Source organism: Oncorhynchus tshawytscha, unplaced genomic scaffold, assembly GCF_018296145.1.
Source record: "Oncorhynchus tshawytscha isolate Ot180627B unplaced genomic scaffold, Otsh_v2.0 Un_contig_910_pilon_pilon, whole genome shotgun sequence".
NCBI classification, from domain to species: domain Eukaryota; kingdom Metazoa; phylum Chordata; class Actinopteri; order Salmoniformes; family Salmonidae; genus Oncorhynchus; species Oncorhynchus tshawytscha.
In genome coordinates, this window is record NW_024609632.1 from 97629 (window position 1) to 114655 (window position 17027).

A 17027-nucleotide genomic window follows, 5' to 3' on the forward strand; every position below is an offset into this window, starting at 1 on the left:
TAACTGAAAGGCCGATGGTTTGACTTTAGGGTGGTAGGTAGTCTAGTGTTGGGCCAGTAACTGAAAGGCCGATGGTTTGACTTTAGGGTGGTAGGTAGTCTAGTGTTGGGCCAGTAACTGAAAGGCCGATGGTTTGACTTTAGGGTGGTAGGTAGTCTAGTGTTGGGCCAGTAACTGAAAGGCCGATGGTTTGACTTTAGGGTGGTAGGTAGTCTAGTGTTGGGCCAGTAACTGAAAGGCCGATGGTTTGACTTTAGGGTGGTAGGTAGTCTAGTGTTGGGCCAGTAACTGAAAGGCCGATGGTTTGACTTTAGGGTGGTAGGTAGTCTAGTGTTGGGCCAGTAACTGAAAGGCCGATGGTTTGACTTTAGGGTGGTAGGTAGTCTAGTGTTGGGCCAGTAACTGAAAGGCCGATGGTTTGACTTTAGGGTGGTAGGTAGTCTAGTGTTGGGCCAGTAACTGAAAGGCCGATGGTTTGACTTTAGGGTGGTAGGTAGTCTAGTGTTGGGCCAGTAACTGAAAGGCCGATGGTTTGACTTTAGGGTGGTAGGTAGTCTAGTGTTGGGCCAGTAACTGAAAGGCCGATGGTTTGACTTTAGGGTGGTAGGTAGTCTAGTGTTGGGCCAGTAACTGAAAGGCCGATGGTTTGACTTTAGGGTGGTAGGTAGTCTAGTGTTGGGCCAGTAACTGAAAGGCCGATGGTTTGACTTTAGGGTGGTAGGTAGTCTAGTGTTGGGCCAGTAACTGAAAGGCCGATGGTTTGACTTTAGGGTGGTAGGTAGTCTAGTGTTGGGCCAGTAACTGAAAGGCCGATGGTTTGACTTTAGGGTGGTAGGTAGTCTAGTGTTGGGCCAGTAACTGAAAGGCCGATGGTTTGACTTTAGGGTGGTAGGTAGTCTAGTGTTGGGCCAGTAACTGAAAGGCCGATGGTTTGACTTTAGGGTGGTAGGTAGTCTAGTGTTGGGCCAGTAACTGAAAGGCCGATGGTTTGACTTTAGGGTGGTAGGTAGTCTAGTGTTGGGCCAGTAACTGAAAGGCCGATGGTTTGACTTTTTAGGGTGGTAGGTAGTCTAGTGTTGGGCCAGTAACTGAAAGGCCGATGGTTTGACTTTAGGGTGGTAGGTAGTCTAGTGTTGGGCCAGTAACTGAAAGGCCGATGGTTTGACTTTAGGGTGGTAGGTAGTCTAGTGTTGGGCCAGTAACTGAAAGGCCGATGGTTTGACTTTAGGGTGGTAGGTAGTCTAGTGTTGGGCCAGTAACTGAAAGGCCGATGGTTTGACTTTAGGGTGGTAGGTAGTCTAGTGTTGGGCCAGTAACTGAAAGGCCGATGGTTTGACTTTAGGGTGGTAGGCCAGATGGTTTGAATCCCCCAGCCGACTAGCTGGTAAATCTGTCGATGTGCTCCTTGAGCAAGGAACTTAAACCCTAATTGCTCCTGTAAATCGCCCTGGATAAGAGCGTCTGCTGAATGACTCAAATGTACACATTTCACCAGAACAAGTAATCAGTTTCATAGTCCTTTATCTTGATGAATAGTTACACATTTACTCAATAAAAAACTATTGAAAGATGTTTCAAAGTTCAAAGAATCAAGGTTAGAATGAAAAAAACAAATTATATCCATCTATATGTTAAGTTACATTTTGAAATTTCCAAATTATAAGATTTTTTGAGCTAATAGTTTGTATCCAATCAAAGCTTATAATCAAAACAAAATAGAAAATGCATTTGATCAAATCTGAACATGCCTCAAGATGACAAATAAAAAATAAATGTAGGCCTATTTGTGAGTGTGATTTTATATTTACAAATTAGATTTCATGGATTTCATTAGATTTCAACACATTCTCAGTCAAAGTACAAAGGTCAGAACACAGCCTCTCTTTTCTCTCATGTGATTTCAGGTCCTATTAGTGACATGTATTATTTTATGCTCTTTCAGGACCCTTAATTGGGTAAAACTCTTTCCACACTGGGAGCAGAGGTGAGGCTACCCTCTGTGTGTCACCACATGACTTTTCAGGCTCCTTAATTGGGTAAAACTCTTTCCACATTGAGAGCATTGGAATGGCTTTTCTCCTGTATGCATTCTCTCATGCATTTTTAGGCTCCCTGACTGGGTAAAACCCTTTCCACATTGAGAGCATTGGAATGGCTTTTCTCCTGTGTGTATTCTCTCATGCTCTTTCAGTGTCCCTGACCAGCTGAAACTCTTTTCACAATGGGAACAATGGTATGGTTTTTCCCCTGTGTGTATTCTCTCGTGTGATTTCAGGTTTACTAACAGGATAAAACTCTTTCCACACTGAGAGCACTGGAAAGGCTTCTCTCCTGTGTGAATCATCTCGTGCGTTTTCAGGTACCGTAACTGGCCAAAACCCTTTCCACACTGCGAGCATTGGAATGGCTTTTCTCCTGTGTGCATTCTCTCATGCTCTTTCAGTGTCCCTGACCAGCCGAAACTCTTTTCACAATGGGAACAGTGGTACGGCTTTTCCCCTGTGTGTATTCTCTCATGTGATTTCAGGTCCCCTGGTCGGGAAAATGTCTTTACACACTGAGAGCATTGGAATGGTTTTTCCCCTGTGTGTATTCTCTTATGAACTTTCAGTTCTGTTGACTCAATAAATCTCTTACCACACTGAGAGCATTGGTAAGGCTTATCTCCTGTGTGTCGTCTCTCATGCGATTTTAGGTTACATAAATGAGTAAAACTCTTTGCACACTGAGAGCAGTTGTAAGACTTCTTCTCTGCGTGTGTTCTCTTGTGGTTTTTAAGATTCCCTAAATGGTTAAAACTCTTTCCACACTGGGAACAGTTGTAAGACTTCTTCTCTGCATGTGTTCTCTTGTGGTTTTTCAGGCTCCATAAACGGGTATAACTCTTTCCACACTGGGAACAGTGGTGTCGTCTCGCTGGTTCAGACGTCTCTGGTTCCTCTGAGTCGGGTCTCTCTTCTGCCAAAGACAAACAGAGTGGTTAAAACAGGGAGACCTGAATGAAATCTCCACATACATTTTAGTCATTTAGTCAGACCCTCTTATCCAGAGAGACTTACAGTCAAGTGCTCTTAGCATGTGATGCATGTGCTCCATTGTCTCTTAGCATGTGATGCATGTGCTCCATTGTCTCTTAGCATGTGATGCATGTGCTCCATTGTCTCTTAGCATGTGATGCATGTGCTCCATTGTTCACATGACCCATGTATGTCCATCTTTTTTACACTGTCATTGGCATCCTCTTAAGTGGAATAGTATGGCATCCATCTTAAGGTAGCTAGGTCCAGAGCCTTCAGTTAGTGCATCCATCTTAAGGTAGCTTGGTGAGACAACCACAACAGTGATAGTAAATACAGTTTCCCTCAGTTAGTGCATCCATCTTAAGGTAGCTAGGTGAGACAACCACAACAGTGATAGTAAATACAGTTTCCCTCAGTTAGTGCATCCATCTTAAGGTAGCTAGGTGAGACAACCACAACAGTGCCATTTTTGAGATCTGGGAAAAATGTGATTTTTTTTGTGTGTAGTTACCCTTTAATTGAAGTGCCACCAGACACCAGTCTGTCTGTAATGCGTGTGTTGCAATGGGAGTTTTTTTCAAACAAAATAGTCACCGGATTGATGCAAATAATCACGATTCTGGCAGGTAGGCTCCTTTATGGTCACCTTTAAATTGTCTTTCAGTCTACCTGAAGACATTAGCATCGCTAACGGGCTACACGAAGTGGTAGACATATTGGACTGTTTAATTGTTCTAACAGCCTATAAGGATAAAAACTTCCCCCAGTAGAATAAAAAATTATATATTTTATAAGCCTACCCAATGGTATTATGCATTGACATTCACATAATAAACTTCACTAGGATAGGGGGCAGCATTCAGAATTTTGCATTAAAAGCGTGCCCAAAGTAAACTGCCTGCTACTCTGGCCTAGAAGATGGGAGATGCATATAATTGGTAGATTTGGGTAGAAAACTAAAGTTTCCAAAACTGTTAAAATAATGTCTGCGAGTATAACAGAATGGATATGGCAGGTGAAAATGAGGAAAATCCAACCAGGAAGTACTATTATTTTGAAAGGCTGTTTTTCCATTGAAAGCCTATCCACCAAACAAAGACTTAGGACCTAGTTTGTATTTGATTTATTTCACCTTTATTTAACCAGGTAGGCTAGTTGAGAACTAGTTCTCATTTGCAACTGCGACCTGGCCAAGATAAAGCATAGCAGTGTGAACAGACAACAACACAGAGTTACACATGGAGTAAACAATAAACAAGTCAATAACACAGTAGGAAAAAAAAAATCTATATACATTGTGTGCAAAAGGCATGAGGAGGTAGGCGAATAATTACAATTTAGCAGATTAACACTGGAGTGAGAACTGATCAGATGAACATGTGCAGGTAGAGATACTGGTGTGCAAAAGAGCAGAAAAGTAAATAAAATATAAACAGTATGGGGATGAGGTAGGTAAATTGGGTGGGCTATATACCGATGGACTATGTACAGCTGCAGCGATCGGTTAGCTGCTCAGATAGCAGATGTTTAAAGTTGTTGAGGGAGAAAAGTCTCCAACTTCAGAGATTTTTGCAATTTGTTCCAGTCGCAGGCAGCAGAGAACTGGAAAGGAAAGGCGGCCAAATGAGGTTTGGCTTTAGGGATGATCAGTGAGATACACCTGCTGGAGCGCGTGCTACGGGTGGGTGTTGCCATCGTGACCAGTGAACTGAGATAAGGCGGACCTTTACCTAGCATAGACTTGTAGATGACCTGGAGCCAGTGGGTCTGGCGACAAACGCATTGCGAGGGCCAGCCGACTAGAGCATACAGGTCGCAGTGGTGGGTGGTATAAGGTGCCTCAGTAACAAAACGGATGGCACTGTGATAAACTGCATCCAGTTTGCTGAGTAGAGTATTGGAAGCTATTTTGTAGATGATATCGCCGAAGTCGAGGATTGGTAGGATAGTCAGTTTTACTAGGGTCAATTTGGCGGCGTGAGTGAAGGAGGCTTTGTTTGCGAAATAGAAAGCCGACTCTAGATTTGATTTTGGATTGGAGATGTTTGATATGAGTCTGGAAGGAGAGTTTGCAGTCTAGCCAGACACCTAGGTACTTATAGATGTCCACATATTCTAGGTCGGAACCATCCAGGGTGGTGATGCTAGTCGGGCGTGCGGGTGCAGGCAGCGAATGGTTGAAAAGCATGCATTTGGTTTTACTAGCGTTTAAGAGCAGTTGGAGGCCACGGAAGGAGTGTTGTATGGCATTGAAGCTCGTTTGGAGGTTAGATAGCACAGTGCCCAAGGAAGGGCCAGAAGTGTACAGAATGTTGTCGTCTGCGTAGAGGTGGATCAGTGAATCGCCCGCAGCAAGAGCAACATCATTGATATATACAGAGAAAAGAGTCGGCCCAAGAATTGAACCCTGTGGTACCCCCATAGAGACTACCAGAGGTCCGGACAACAGGCCCTCCGATTTGACACACTGAACTCTGTCTGCAAAGTAGTTGGTGAACCAGGCAAGGCAGTCATTAGAAAAACCGAGGCTACTGAGTCTGCCGATAAGAATATGGTGAGTGACAGAGTCGAAAGCCTTGGTCAGGTTCATGAAGACGGCTGCACAGTAGTCTTTTATCGATGGCGGTTATGATATCGTTTAGTACCTTGAGCGTGGCTGAGGTGCACCTGTGACCGGCTCTGAAACCGGATTGCACAGCGGAGAAGGTACGGTGGGATTCGAGATGGTCAGTGATCTGTTTGTTGACTTGGCTTTTGAAGACCTTAGATAGGCAGGGCAGGATGGATATAGGTCTGTAACAGTTTGGGTCCAGGCTGTCTCCCCCTTTGAAGAGGGGGATGACCGCGGCAGCTTTCCAATCCTTGGGGATCTCGGATGATACGAAGGAGAGGTTGAACAGGCTGGTAATAGGGGTTGCAACAATGGCGGCGGACAGTTTCAGAAATAGAGGGCCCCGATTGCCAAGTCCAGCTGATTTGTATGGGTCCAGGTTTCGCAGCTCTTTCAGAACATCTGCTATCTGGATTTGGGTAAAGGAGAAGCTGGGGAGGCTTGGGCGAGTAGCCGCGGGGGGCGGAGCTGTTGGCCAAGGTTGGAGTAGCCAGGAGGAAGGCATGGCCAGCCGTTGAGAAATGCTTGTTGAAGTTTTCAATAGTCACGGATTTATCGGTGGTGACCGCGTTACCTAGCCTCAGTGCAGTGGGCAGCTGGGAGGAGGTGCTCTTGTTCTCCATGGACTTCACAGTGTCCCAGAACTTTTTGGAGTTAGAGCTACAGGATGCAAATTTCTGCTTGAAAAAGCTGGCCATTGCTTTCCTGACTGACTGTGTGTATTGGTTCCTGACTTCCCTGAACAGTTGCATATCGCGGGGACTATTCGATATTATTGCAGTCCGCCACAGGATGTTTTTGTGCTGGTCGAGGAAGTCAGGTCTGGAGTGAACCAAGGGCTATATCTGTTCTTAGTTCTGTATTTTTTGAACGGAGCATGCTTGTCTAAGATGGTGAGGAAGTTACTTTTTAAAGAATGACCAGGCATCCTCAACTGGCGGGATGAGGTCAATATCCTTCCAGGATACCCGGGCCAGGTCGATTAGAAAGGCCTGCTTGCAGAAGTGTTTTAGGGAGCGTTTGACAGTGATGAGGGGTGGTCGTTTGACCGCGGACCCGTAGGTGTATTTGGAGGGCAAGTTGGTCAGGAAAATGTCTATTAGGGTGCCCATGTTTACGGATTTAGGGTTGTACCTGGTGGGTTCCTTGATGATTTGTGTGAGATTGAGGGCATCTAGCTTAGATTGTAGGACTGCCGGGGTGTTAAGCATATCCCAGTTTAGGTCACCTAACAGAACAAACTCTGAAGCTAGATGGGGGGGCGATCAATTCACAGATGGTGCCCAGGGCACAGCTGGGAGCTGAAGGGGGTCGGTAGCAGGCGGCCACAGTGAGAAACTTATTTCTGGAGAGATTAATTTTTAAAATTAGAAGTTCGAACTGTTTGGGCATAGACCTGGAAAGTATGACAGAACTCTGCAGGCTATCTCTGCAGTAGATTGCAACTGCTCCCCCTTTAGCAGTTCTATCTTGACGGAAAGTGTTATAGTTGGGTATGGAAATCTCAGAATTTTTGGTGGCCTTCCTGAGCCAGGATTCAGACACGGCAAGGACATCAGGGTTAGCAGAGTGTGCTAAAGCAGTGAGTAAAACAAACTTAGGGAGGAGGCTTCTGATATTGACATGCATGAAACCAAGGTTTTTTCGATCATAGAAGTCAACAAATGAGGGTGCCTGGGGACATGCAGGGCCTGGGTTTACCTCCACATCACCCGAGGAACAGAGGAGGAGTAGGATGAGGGTGCGGCTAAAGGCTATCAAAACTGGTCGCCTAGAGCATTGGGGACAAGGAATAAAAGGAGCAGAATTAAGGGCGTGGTAGAATATATTCAGGGCATAATGTGCAGACAGGGGTATGGTGGGGTGCGGGTACAGCGGAGGTAAGCCCAGGCACTGGGTGATGATAAGAGAGGTCGTATCTCTGGACATGCTGGTTATAATGGGTGAGGTCACCGCATGTGTGGGAGGTGGGACAAAGGAGGTATCAGAGGTATGAGGAGTGGAACTAGGGGCTCCATTGTAAACTAAAACAATGATAACTAACCTGAACAACAGTATACAAGGTATATTGATATTTGAGAGAGACATACAGCAAGGCATAAAGTAATCGCAGGTCTTGATTGGGAGAGCTAGCTAAAACAACAGGTGAGACAACAACAACAGTCAGCTAACACAACAACAGCAGGTAAAATGGCGATGACTAGGCAGAGAGGGTCGGGTTAACTACACACAGAGCCTGAGTTCGCGGCTGGGGCCAACAGATAAAACACAAATCAACAGAATGGAGTACCGTGATTAATGGACAGTCCAGCAGGCATCAGCTATGTAGCCAAGTGATCAGTGTCCAGGGGGCAGCAGTAGATGGAACAGGGGAGCCGCCACTACGCTAGCATGCAGCGTTTAAAGTTAGTAGCCCGGGGGTGGTCTGCTCAGACGGAGGGGGTCTGCTCAGACGGAGGGCGGTTGAAGGCACAGCGGATTGAAGGCACATCTGGCTCACGGCTAACTGGTAATAGCTTCGTGGCAGTGGCGTCAGCCACTATAGCCAATCGGTAGCATCGGTGATCCGGTGCCAAGGTCCAGAGTTTACAGCAAGGATCCGGTGGGGTATTGGGCACTAGCCGTGTATGAGTGGGGTTCGGGTAAACAGCAGGCCGGGAGTAGGCCGGGAGGTGGGCCTCAGGGATAGCTTCGGTACTGGGTGCCACGGAGGGTGCAAGATAGTTGTGAGCTAGCTAGCTGCAGGCTGTGAGCTAGCTAGCTGCAAGCTAGCTGAGAGAATCAGAAGTAGTGGCTCAGGGATTACGGCAGGAATCCGGAGTTGTTGTGGAGAGACAGTCCGATACTGGTAGATTGGCGAGTAATATCCAGGCTAAGAACAGGTCTGTGCAGAAGGTAAAAGCCGCTAAAAATGACTAAATAGCTTGTAACTAATTAGCTGGTTAGCTTCTAGAGGTTCTTGACGGTGTTCCAAAGTTAAAAATAGTAGCGATTCCGTATCACATTGGGTGAGGCAGGTTACCGGAAGGTATAATCGAATAAAAAAATCTAAAAGACAGATATATTTTTTAAAATATATACAAAAAAAATACGGAAAATACAAAAAGTACACGAGAGGACGAACAAAACACAACATGCTAAGCCATCTTAGATGAACAGTTCACAAACTCTATGGCCTCCTCTACATGTGACCAGTCTTTAGGCATTGTTTCAGGCTTTTAATCTGAAAAAATGAGGGAGATACTTTCAAATGGGAGGACAGTGGAAATTTCCAGACATGACTCCAGAACGCGATCCGGAGCGCGCCTTTCTTGTTTCTCTTTTTCTATTAATTAAGCTTTTGTCCGGTTGAAATATTATTGATTACAAAACGCACCAACAAAATTGAGATTTTTTAATATAAAGAGGGACTTTATCGAGCAAAACAAACATTTATTGTGTAACATGGAGTATTGGGAGTGCAACCATATGAAGATCATCAAAGGTAAGTGAAACATTTTATCGCTATTTCTGACTTTTGTTAATCCTCTACTTGGCTAGTTACTGTTTGTAATGACTTGCCTGCTGTTCTCAGATAATCGCATGATTTGCTTTCGCCGTAAAGCCTTCTTGAAATCTGACACAGCGTTTGGATTAACAAGAAGAATATTTGCCCATGAGGGAGAAGTCAGTCTGACCATGTGGTACTAGTCAGTCTGTACACGTGGTAGCTAGTCAGTCTGGCCACGTGGTAGCTAGTCAGTCTTGCCATGTGGTAGTTAGTCAGTCTGTCCATGTGATAGTAGTCAGTCTGTCCATGTGGTAGTAGTCAGTCTGTCCATGTGATAGTAGTCAGTCTGTCCATGTGGTAGTAGTGATAGTAGTCAGTCTGTCCACGTGGTAGTAGTGATAGTAGTCAGTCTGTCCACGTGGTAGTAGTGATAGTAGTCAGTCTGTCCACGTGGTAGTAGTGATAGTAGTCAGTCTGTCCACGTGGTAGTAGTGATAGTAGTCAGTCTGTCCATGTGGTAGTAGTGATAGTAGTTAGTCTGTCCATGTGGTAGTGGTCAGTCTCTCCACGTGATAGTAGTCAGTCTGTGGTAGTAGTCAGTCTGTCCATGTGGTAGTCGTGATAGTAGTTAGTCTGTCCATGTGGTAGTAGTCAGTCTGTCCATGTGGTAGTAGTCAGTCTGTCCATGTGGTAGTAGTCAGTCTGTCCATGTGGTAGTAGTCAGTCTGTGGTAGTAGTCAGTCTGTCCACGTGGTAGTAGTGATAGTAGTTAGTCTGTCCATGTGGTAGTGGTCAGTCTGTCTACGTGATAGTAGTCAGTCTGTCCACGTGATAGTAGTCAGTCTGTCCACGTGATAGTAGTCAGTCTGTCCACGTGATAGTAGTCAGTCTGTGGTAGTAGTCAGTCTGTCCATGTGGTAGTAGTGATAGTAGTCAGTCTGTCCATGTGGTAGTAGTGATAGTAGTCAGTCTGTCCATGTGGTAGTAGTGATAGTAGTCAGTCTGTCCATGTGGTAGTAGTCAGTCTGTCCATGTGGTAGTAGTCAGTCTGTCCATGTGGTAGTAGTCAGTCTGTCCATGTGATAGTAGTCAGTCTGTCCATGTGGTAGTAGTGATAGTAGTCAGTCTGTCCATGTGGTAGTAGTGATAGTAGTCAGTCTGTCCATGTGGTAGTAGTGATAGTAGTCAGTCTGTCCATGTGGTAGTAGTGATAGTAGTCAGTCTGTCCATGGGGTAGTGGTCAGTCTGTCCATGTGGTAGTAGTCAGTCTGTCCATGTGGTAATAGTCAGTCTGTCCATGTGGTAGTAGTCAGTCTGTCCATGTGGTAGTAGTCAGTCTGTCCATGTGGTAGTAGTGATAGTAGTCAGTCTGTCCATGTGGTAGTAGTGATAGTAGTCAGTCTGTCCATGTGGTAGTAGTGATAGTAGTCAGTCTGTCCATGTGGTAGTAGTGATAGTAGTCAGTCTGTCCATGTGGTAGTAGTCAGTCTGTCCATGTGGTAGTAGTCAGTCTGTCCATGTGGTAATAGTCAGTCTGTCCATGTGGTAGTAGTCAGTCTGTCCATGTGGTAGTAGTCAGTCTGTCCATGTGGTAGTAGTCAGTCTGTCCATGTGGTAGTAGTCAGTCTGGGGTAGCAGTCAGTCTGTCCACGTGGTAGTAGTGATAGTAGTCAGTCTGTCCATGTGGTAGTAGTGATAGTAGTCAGTCTGTCCATGTGGTAGTAGTCAGTCTGTCCATGTGGTAGTAGTCAGTCTGTCCATGTGGTAGTAGTCAGTCTGTCCATGTGGTAGTAGTCAGTCTGTCCATGTGGTAGTAGTCAGTCTGTCCATGTGGTAGTAGTCAGTCTGTCCATGTGGTAGTAGTCAGTCTGTCCATGTGGTAGTAGTCAGTCTGTCCATGTGGTAGTAGTGATAGTAGTCAGTCTGTCCATGTGGTAGTAGTGATAGTAGTCAGTCTGTCCATGTGGTAGTAGTGGTAGTAGTCAGTCTGTCCATGTGGTAGTAGTGATAGTAGTCAGTCTGTCCATGTGGTAGTAGTGATAGTAGTCAGTCTGTCCATGTGGTAGTAGTGATAGTAGTCAGTCTGTCCGCATGGTAGTAGTCAGTCTGTCCATGTGGTAGTAGTGGTAGTAGTCAGTCTGTCCATGTGGTAGTAGTGGTAGTAGTCAGTCTGTCCATGTGGTAGTAGTGGTAGTAGTCAGTCTGTCCATGTGGTAGTGGGATACAGAATACAAAAAAGAAAGTCACGTCGCAGAAACCATGACGCCCTACCGGATGAGCTAAAATACATGTTGTCCCGCTCAGAGCTTAACGACTCAGAGATGCCGTGGAGCCCCTGAGGACAACGAGCGGGGTGCCAGCTAAACAATCGGTCCCTCAACGTCAGCCAAACAAAGGAGCTGCCACCTGAGTGGCACAGCGGTCTAAAGCACTGCACCACAGTGCTTAAGGTGTCACTACAGACCCGGGTTCGATCCCAGAACCAACAGAACTCTGCTGGTTGTCCTGGTAACAGATACCAGTGGGCAGATCTATTGTATTTGTACAAACTAAGCTACATCACTTACTTTGATGAGTCAAATCCGATCCTTTCTTCTGTTCTCCTCCTCTCACAGTTCCACTCAGCCCCGTTGTTTTCCTGCAATCCACCAGCAGCACAGACAACCTCTTCATACCCAGCAGTAAGGTGCTACCAGGAGAGACACGACACATGGACTCCGGGAGGGTGGAAGGGCTAGCGTTGTCCTGGTAACCATAAAGAGGGTACACAGATGCACATCATTATGGATGCTGATGTCACTGTCGTCATAAAGTGCTTTACAGAAACCCAGACCCAGAGAGAGCAAGCTGTATGCTAGACCAGACCAAGCTGTACCATCTGGTGTTCTGATCTGGAGAGACTCTTCTCTGCCTCGTCAGCATCAGGATGTTGTTGAGGCTCCCCAGAGGATCCACAATAGTCATGTCTCTCTCCTGTGTGAATGATGAATGAGAACATCAAACCGATGGTAAACTTATGATCTTCTATTGCAATCACAGAGTCTTACAAGAGGCATTTAAAACCCCACATTAGTTCAAGAACTACATAGTGTCCCTGTTTTTAAGACAGTACTCACTGGTGGTAGTCTGATCTTCAGTCTCCTCCTCTTTCACTCCCAAAACGTCTTCCTCCTTTTTTATTGAGATAGCCTCCTCTTCCTCTTTTACTCCAAGAGGTTCTTTCTCTTCTTTCACTACATTTTCTTCTTTTAATGTTTTGGCATCTTCCTCCTTTTCGATTCTGAAACCCATCTCATCTTCTTCCTCTTTTACTCCAAAAGGTTCTTTCTCTTCTTTCACTGTAATATCCACCTCTTCTTCTTCTAATGTGACAGTCTCCTCTTCTTCTTTTACGATGATGTTCAGCCCTAGAGCTTCTTTCTCTTTCTCCATATTTCTTAGTGAGCTCATGGTCGTGATGTTAGCTAGCTAGCATTAGCGATTAGCCGAGTGCAGTAACGTTCTCAATTTAACAAATTGGCGCATTTAATTTAACAAGCAAACACTGACATTAATACACACAAGAATAGTGTTCGGTTTTATGTTCGCCAGGAAACCACCGCGTTGGTTGAATCAGAAGCTTTTTGTCGCTGTTGAAGAAGCCTCCAGTTCCGTCCACTAGATTATACGTCACGCAAGAAGCATCACCTGAAAGACGCACGTCGCCATCTGCTGACTGGAGTGGGTAACGCAGATTGGAAAAATCTCCACGACATCGTTTATTCTGGCAAACCATGTCATAAGAAGTAATTTAAAAACAATCAGATGCTATGTTCTTTCTTACTTCTTACAGCCAATTCTTCCCTCCAGGGCTGACCTGCCCATTAGACAGGATTAGGAGACAGATTGCCGATTGTAGCATATTCCCGAGCTAAATCGGCCAAGACGCATCTGCCCAAAAACAATGAAAAATGATCTCACCCAGTGGCATATGGGCTATTGAAGTGAGCAGCCAAATGAAGCAGTGGCACATGGGGTTCTCCCTGTGTAGAGCAAATGCCTCTTTGCCCTACCAGTCTCTAAAGTTCCCTTTTGGGTGGTGCTATAATTGGTATACATTTTCTGGGTATAGTTGTAGAGGCTAAGTGAAAGTGAAAAAAATACAACAAAATATAGCTCTCTCTCTCTCTCTTCTTCATTTTTAAAGAAATGAATTTGTTCAAAACTGCTAAACTATTGTCCTCTCTCTCTTTGAGTCAGCTACTCACCACGTGTGATGCACTGCAGTGCTAGCTAGATGTAGCTTTTGCTTTCAGTACTAGATTCATTCTCTGATCCTATCATTGAGTGGACAACATGTCAGTTCATGCTGCAAGAGCTCTAATAGGTTGGAGGATGTCCTCCAGAAGTTGTCATAATTACTGTGTAAGTCTATGGAAGGGCTTGAGAACCATGAGCCTCCTGGGTTTTGTATTGAAGTCAATGTACCCAGAGGAGGACGGAAACTAGCTGTCCTGCGGCTACACCATGGTGCTACCCTACAGAGTGCTGTTGAGGCTACTGTAGACCATCATTGCAAAACAGTGTGTTTTAATAAATTATTTGGTGACGTGAATATATATTTAGTGTATATTTTTTTAAATCTAAAAATGATAACTTTAATGTGAAACATGTTGTTGTTTTTTAAAATGAATTTCACTGAGGATCGTCCTCCCCTTTCTCCTCTGAGGAGCCTCCACTGATACATTCATAACTACCTGACGTTACATCACACACATCACAGACTGCACATTATTGAAAGTGTACTAGCTAGCTGTCTTCAGTCATTTATCTGTACTCATTCAATACTGCAAGAATCATTTAGCTTTCCTCATTCATGGGGCAGCAGGGTAGCCTAGTGGTTAGAGCGTTGGACTAGTAACCCAATCCACTAAATAACAAAAAATGGCATATTACATACCAGTCCACTATGTTATCTCTACCCAGTCCACTATGTTATCTCTACCCAGTCTCTGGTGATGTGATGAATCTCCCACTGACTGGAGGAGCCAACTCACATCCTATTGATGACCTGGGTCCAGACGGTCTGATCTGGTGAGTACCACCATCCTATTGATGACCTGGGTCCAGACAGTCTGATCTGGTGAGTACCACCATCCTATTGATGACCTGGGTCCAGACAGTCTGAATGGACTGATTAATTAGGGCCGATTTCAAGTTTTCATAACAATCCGAAATCTGTATTTTTGGGAAATTTTTGCCAATTAATTAAAAAAAATAATAATAATACTTTATTTTACTAGGCAAGTCAGTTAAGAACACATTCTTATTTTCAATAACGGCCTAGGAACGGTGGGTTAACTGCCTTGTTCAGGGGCAGAACTACAGATTTTCACTTTTCATGATAACCTCGAAAAAACAGATCAGAACAACAGTTTAGTTCAGTTCATTAACTACATGATAAATTATTACTTTTGCCAATTATTCTTAATACACATATCGAAACATATTTCACAGAGAATATCAACACATTCTATTGAAACTATTCTTTTAAATTGGTTTATACTCCCCATCTCACTGTCAACTCCATCGTAGAGCCCAGGATCAAGAAGTTAGACCTACTCCCTCTTCACAGTGGTCCAAATTACACATATGGCTAAGAAACATATTTACCAATTACACAAATTATCTTGAAAGCAGTATTACAAATGACCATGAATTCATTATCCAAATGGCTTTCCAATGCGGGTGATCAAGCCACAACGGAAGGTCATCAGAAGGTCATAGGTCATACAAAGCCCTTCAAAGCAGTGTTGTTCACTATATTAGACACATTGCAAACAATAGTCAAATAGTTCCAACATGTTGTATCCCAGGTTCCCAGAACATTCCTTTATCAAAAGAATTAGCGTGTGCAATTAAAACTCATTAATAAAAACTCATTAAAATCCCATGTGGTGAGTGCCCCTTTTAGATACCTTTTCACTAAAACAAAAACTTCCAGGCCCTTTTCAATGTGGTAGTTTATGGCCTCAATCTCACTCACTCTCCCCAAGAGTATAGTCCCTGGAAACATTCCAAAGAGAGACAATGAAATACACATTTTCCTGGAGAAAACACAAAACACTTAGTTAGTATTCATTACACGACATCGATTCAGAAACTCAAAAGTGAACTATAAACCAAACCTAATGATAATTCCACTGGAACTCAAATCATTAATCATAAGTTTTAATCAGCATCAATGTATATGTGTGCTTAATTGAACATGTTACCCTTAGATACAATTATCCTTACTATCCTTACAATTATCCTTACTATCCTTACGATTATCTTACTATTATCCTTACTATTAGCCTTACTATCCTTACTATTATCCTTACTATCCCTTACTATTATCCTTACTATCCTTACTATTATCCTTACTATCCTTACAATTATCCTTACTATCCTTACAATTATCCTTACTATCCTTACTATTATCCTTACTATCCTTACTATTATCCTTACTATCCTTACTATTATCCTTACTATCCTTACTATTATCCTTACTATCCTTACTATTATCCTTATTATCCTTACTATCTAAATACTTTTTCCTCTGTCGCAAACGTAGTACATTTGTCAGCGTAAGAAATTAGTAATTTAATCCCTGACATTTAATAAAAATGTAGACATGTTCTCCCATGGCTCCTTCAACTTACATATGTAGATCATTTCCATCCGTCCCGGAAGAAAGAATCCTACTGAAACACATCCGAATACAATGTTTAATTAAGTTAAATCAACTCTTAAAACAAACTATATAAAAATAAACAAACCTCTTTAATCAGCAATCTAATAATTTCAACCTGTTGATATAAATTTTGTAAAAACGATCCTGATTTTTTAAACAAATCTAAAATCTTTCAAAAGTTGGCGCTGTCTCATCAGCGTAAAAATCAAAACAAACTTTTCTTCCCCCCACACATATCCACAAAGCTTTCATTCCCCAAAGGTCAATACTGTTCAGCACGTCCATTAATGATCTTCCTTTAGTCTGTACAGGGTCTGAAGTTCCAATGTATGCAGATGATACAGTGATAAATTCATGCAAATAACAAACTACACAAGAACTCACTATTATAATGGTTCAGATGACAAAATTGCTCAGAGACTCATGTTTACATCTCAAAATAAAACACAGTCTGCATGTTCCTCAAAAACAACTACTGATGGAAAAAGCTCCTGGTGGTATCTGATTTTAAGTGCCAAGGCATCAGCTCCCGGTGGTATCTGATTTTAAGTGCCAAGGCATCAGCTCCCGGTGGTATCTGATTTTAAGTGCCAAGGCATCAGCTCCCGGTGGTATCTGATTTTTGCCAAGGCATCAGCTCCCGGTGGTATCCAAGGCATCAGCTCCCGGTGGTATCTGATTTTAAGTGCCAAGGCATCAGCTCCGGTGGTATCTGATTTTAAGTGCCAAGGCATCAGCTCCCGGTGGTATCTGATTTTAAGTGCCAAGGCATCAGCTCCCGGTGGTATCTGATTTTAAGTGCCAAGGCATCAGCTCCTGGTGGTATCTGATTTTAAGTGCCAAGGCATCAGCTCCCGGTGGTATCTGATTTTAAGTGCCAAGGCATCAGCTCCTGGTGGTATCTGATTTTAAGTGCCAAGGCATCAGCTCCCGGTGGTATCTGATGTTAAGTGCCAAGGCATCAGCTCCTGGTGGTATCTGATTTTAAGTGCCAAGGCATCAGCTCCTGGTGGTATCTGATTTTTAAGCATGCCAAGGCATCAGCTCCTGGTGGTATCTGATTTTAAGTGCCAAGGCATCAGCTCCTGGTGGTATCTGATTTTAAGTGCCAAGGCATCAGCTCCTGGTGGTATCTGATTTTAAGTGCCAAGGCATCAGCTCCTGGTGGTATCTGATTTTAAGTGCCAAGGC

The 17027-nt window shown here is 43.9% G+C and overlaps 1 protein-coding gene and 1 pseudogene across 1 annotated transcript; both read right to left on the bottom strand.

Moving 5' to 3' along the window:
- The window catches only part of LOC121845338, a 102767-nt pseudogene extending 89500 nt beyond the window's left edge, over nt 1-13267 (bottom strand).
- Nucleotides 1511-3705, bottom strand: LOC121845341 (zinc finger protein 239-like). The gene is made up of 2 exons (XM_042316500.1): nt 3690-3705; nt 1511-2958 (listed from the first exon to the last, which is right to left on the bottom strand). The coding sequence occupies exons 1-2, from the start codon at nt 3703-3705 to the stop codon at nt 1991-1993; spliced, it is 984 nt and encodes a 327-aa protein (XP_042172434.1). The 3' UTR covers nt 1511-1990.
- Nucleotides 13268-17027: the final 3760 nt, after the last annotated feature.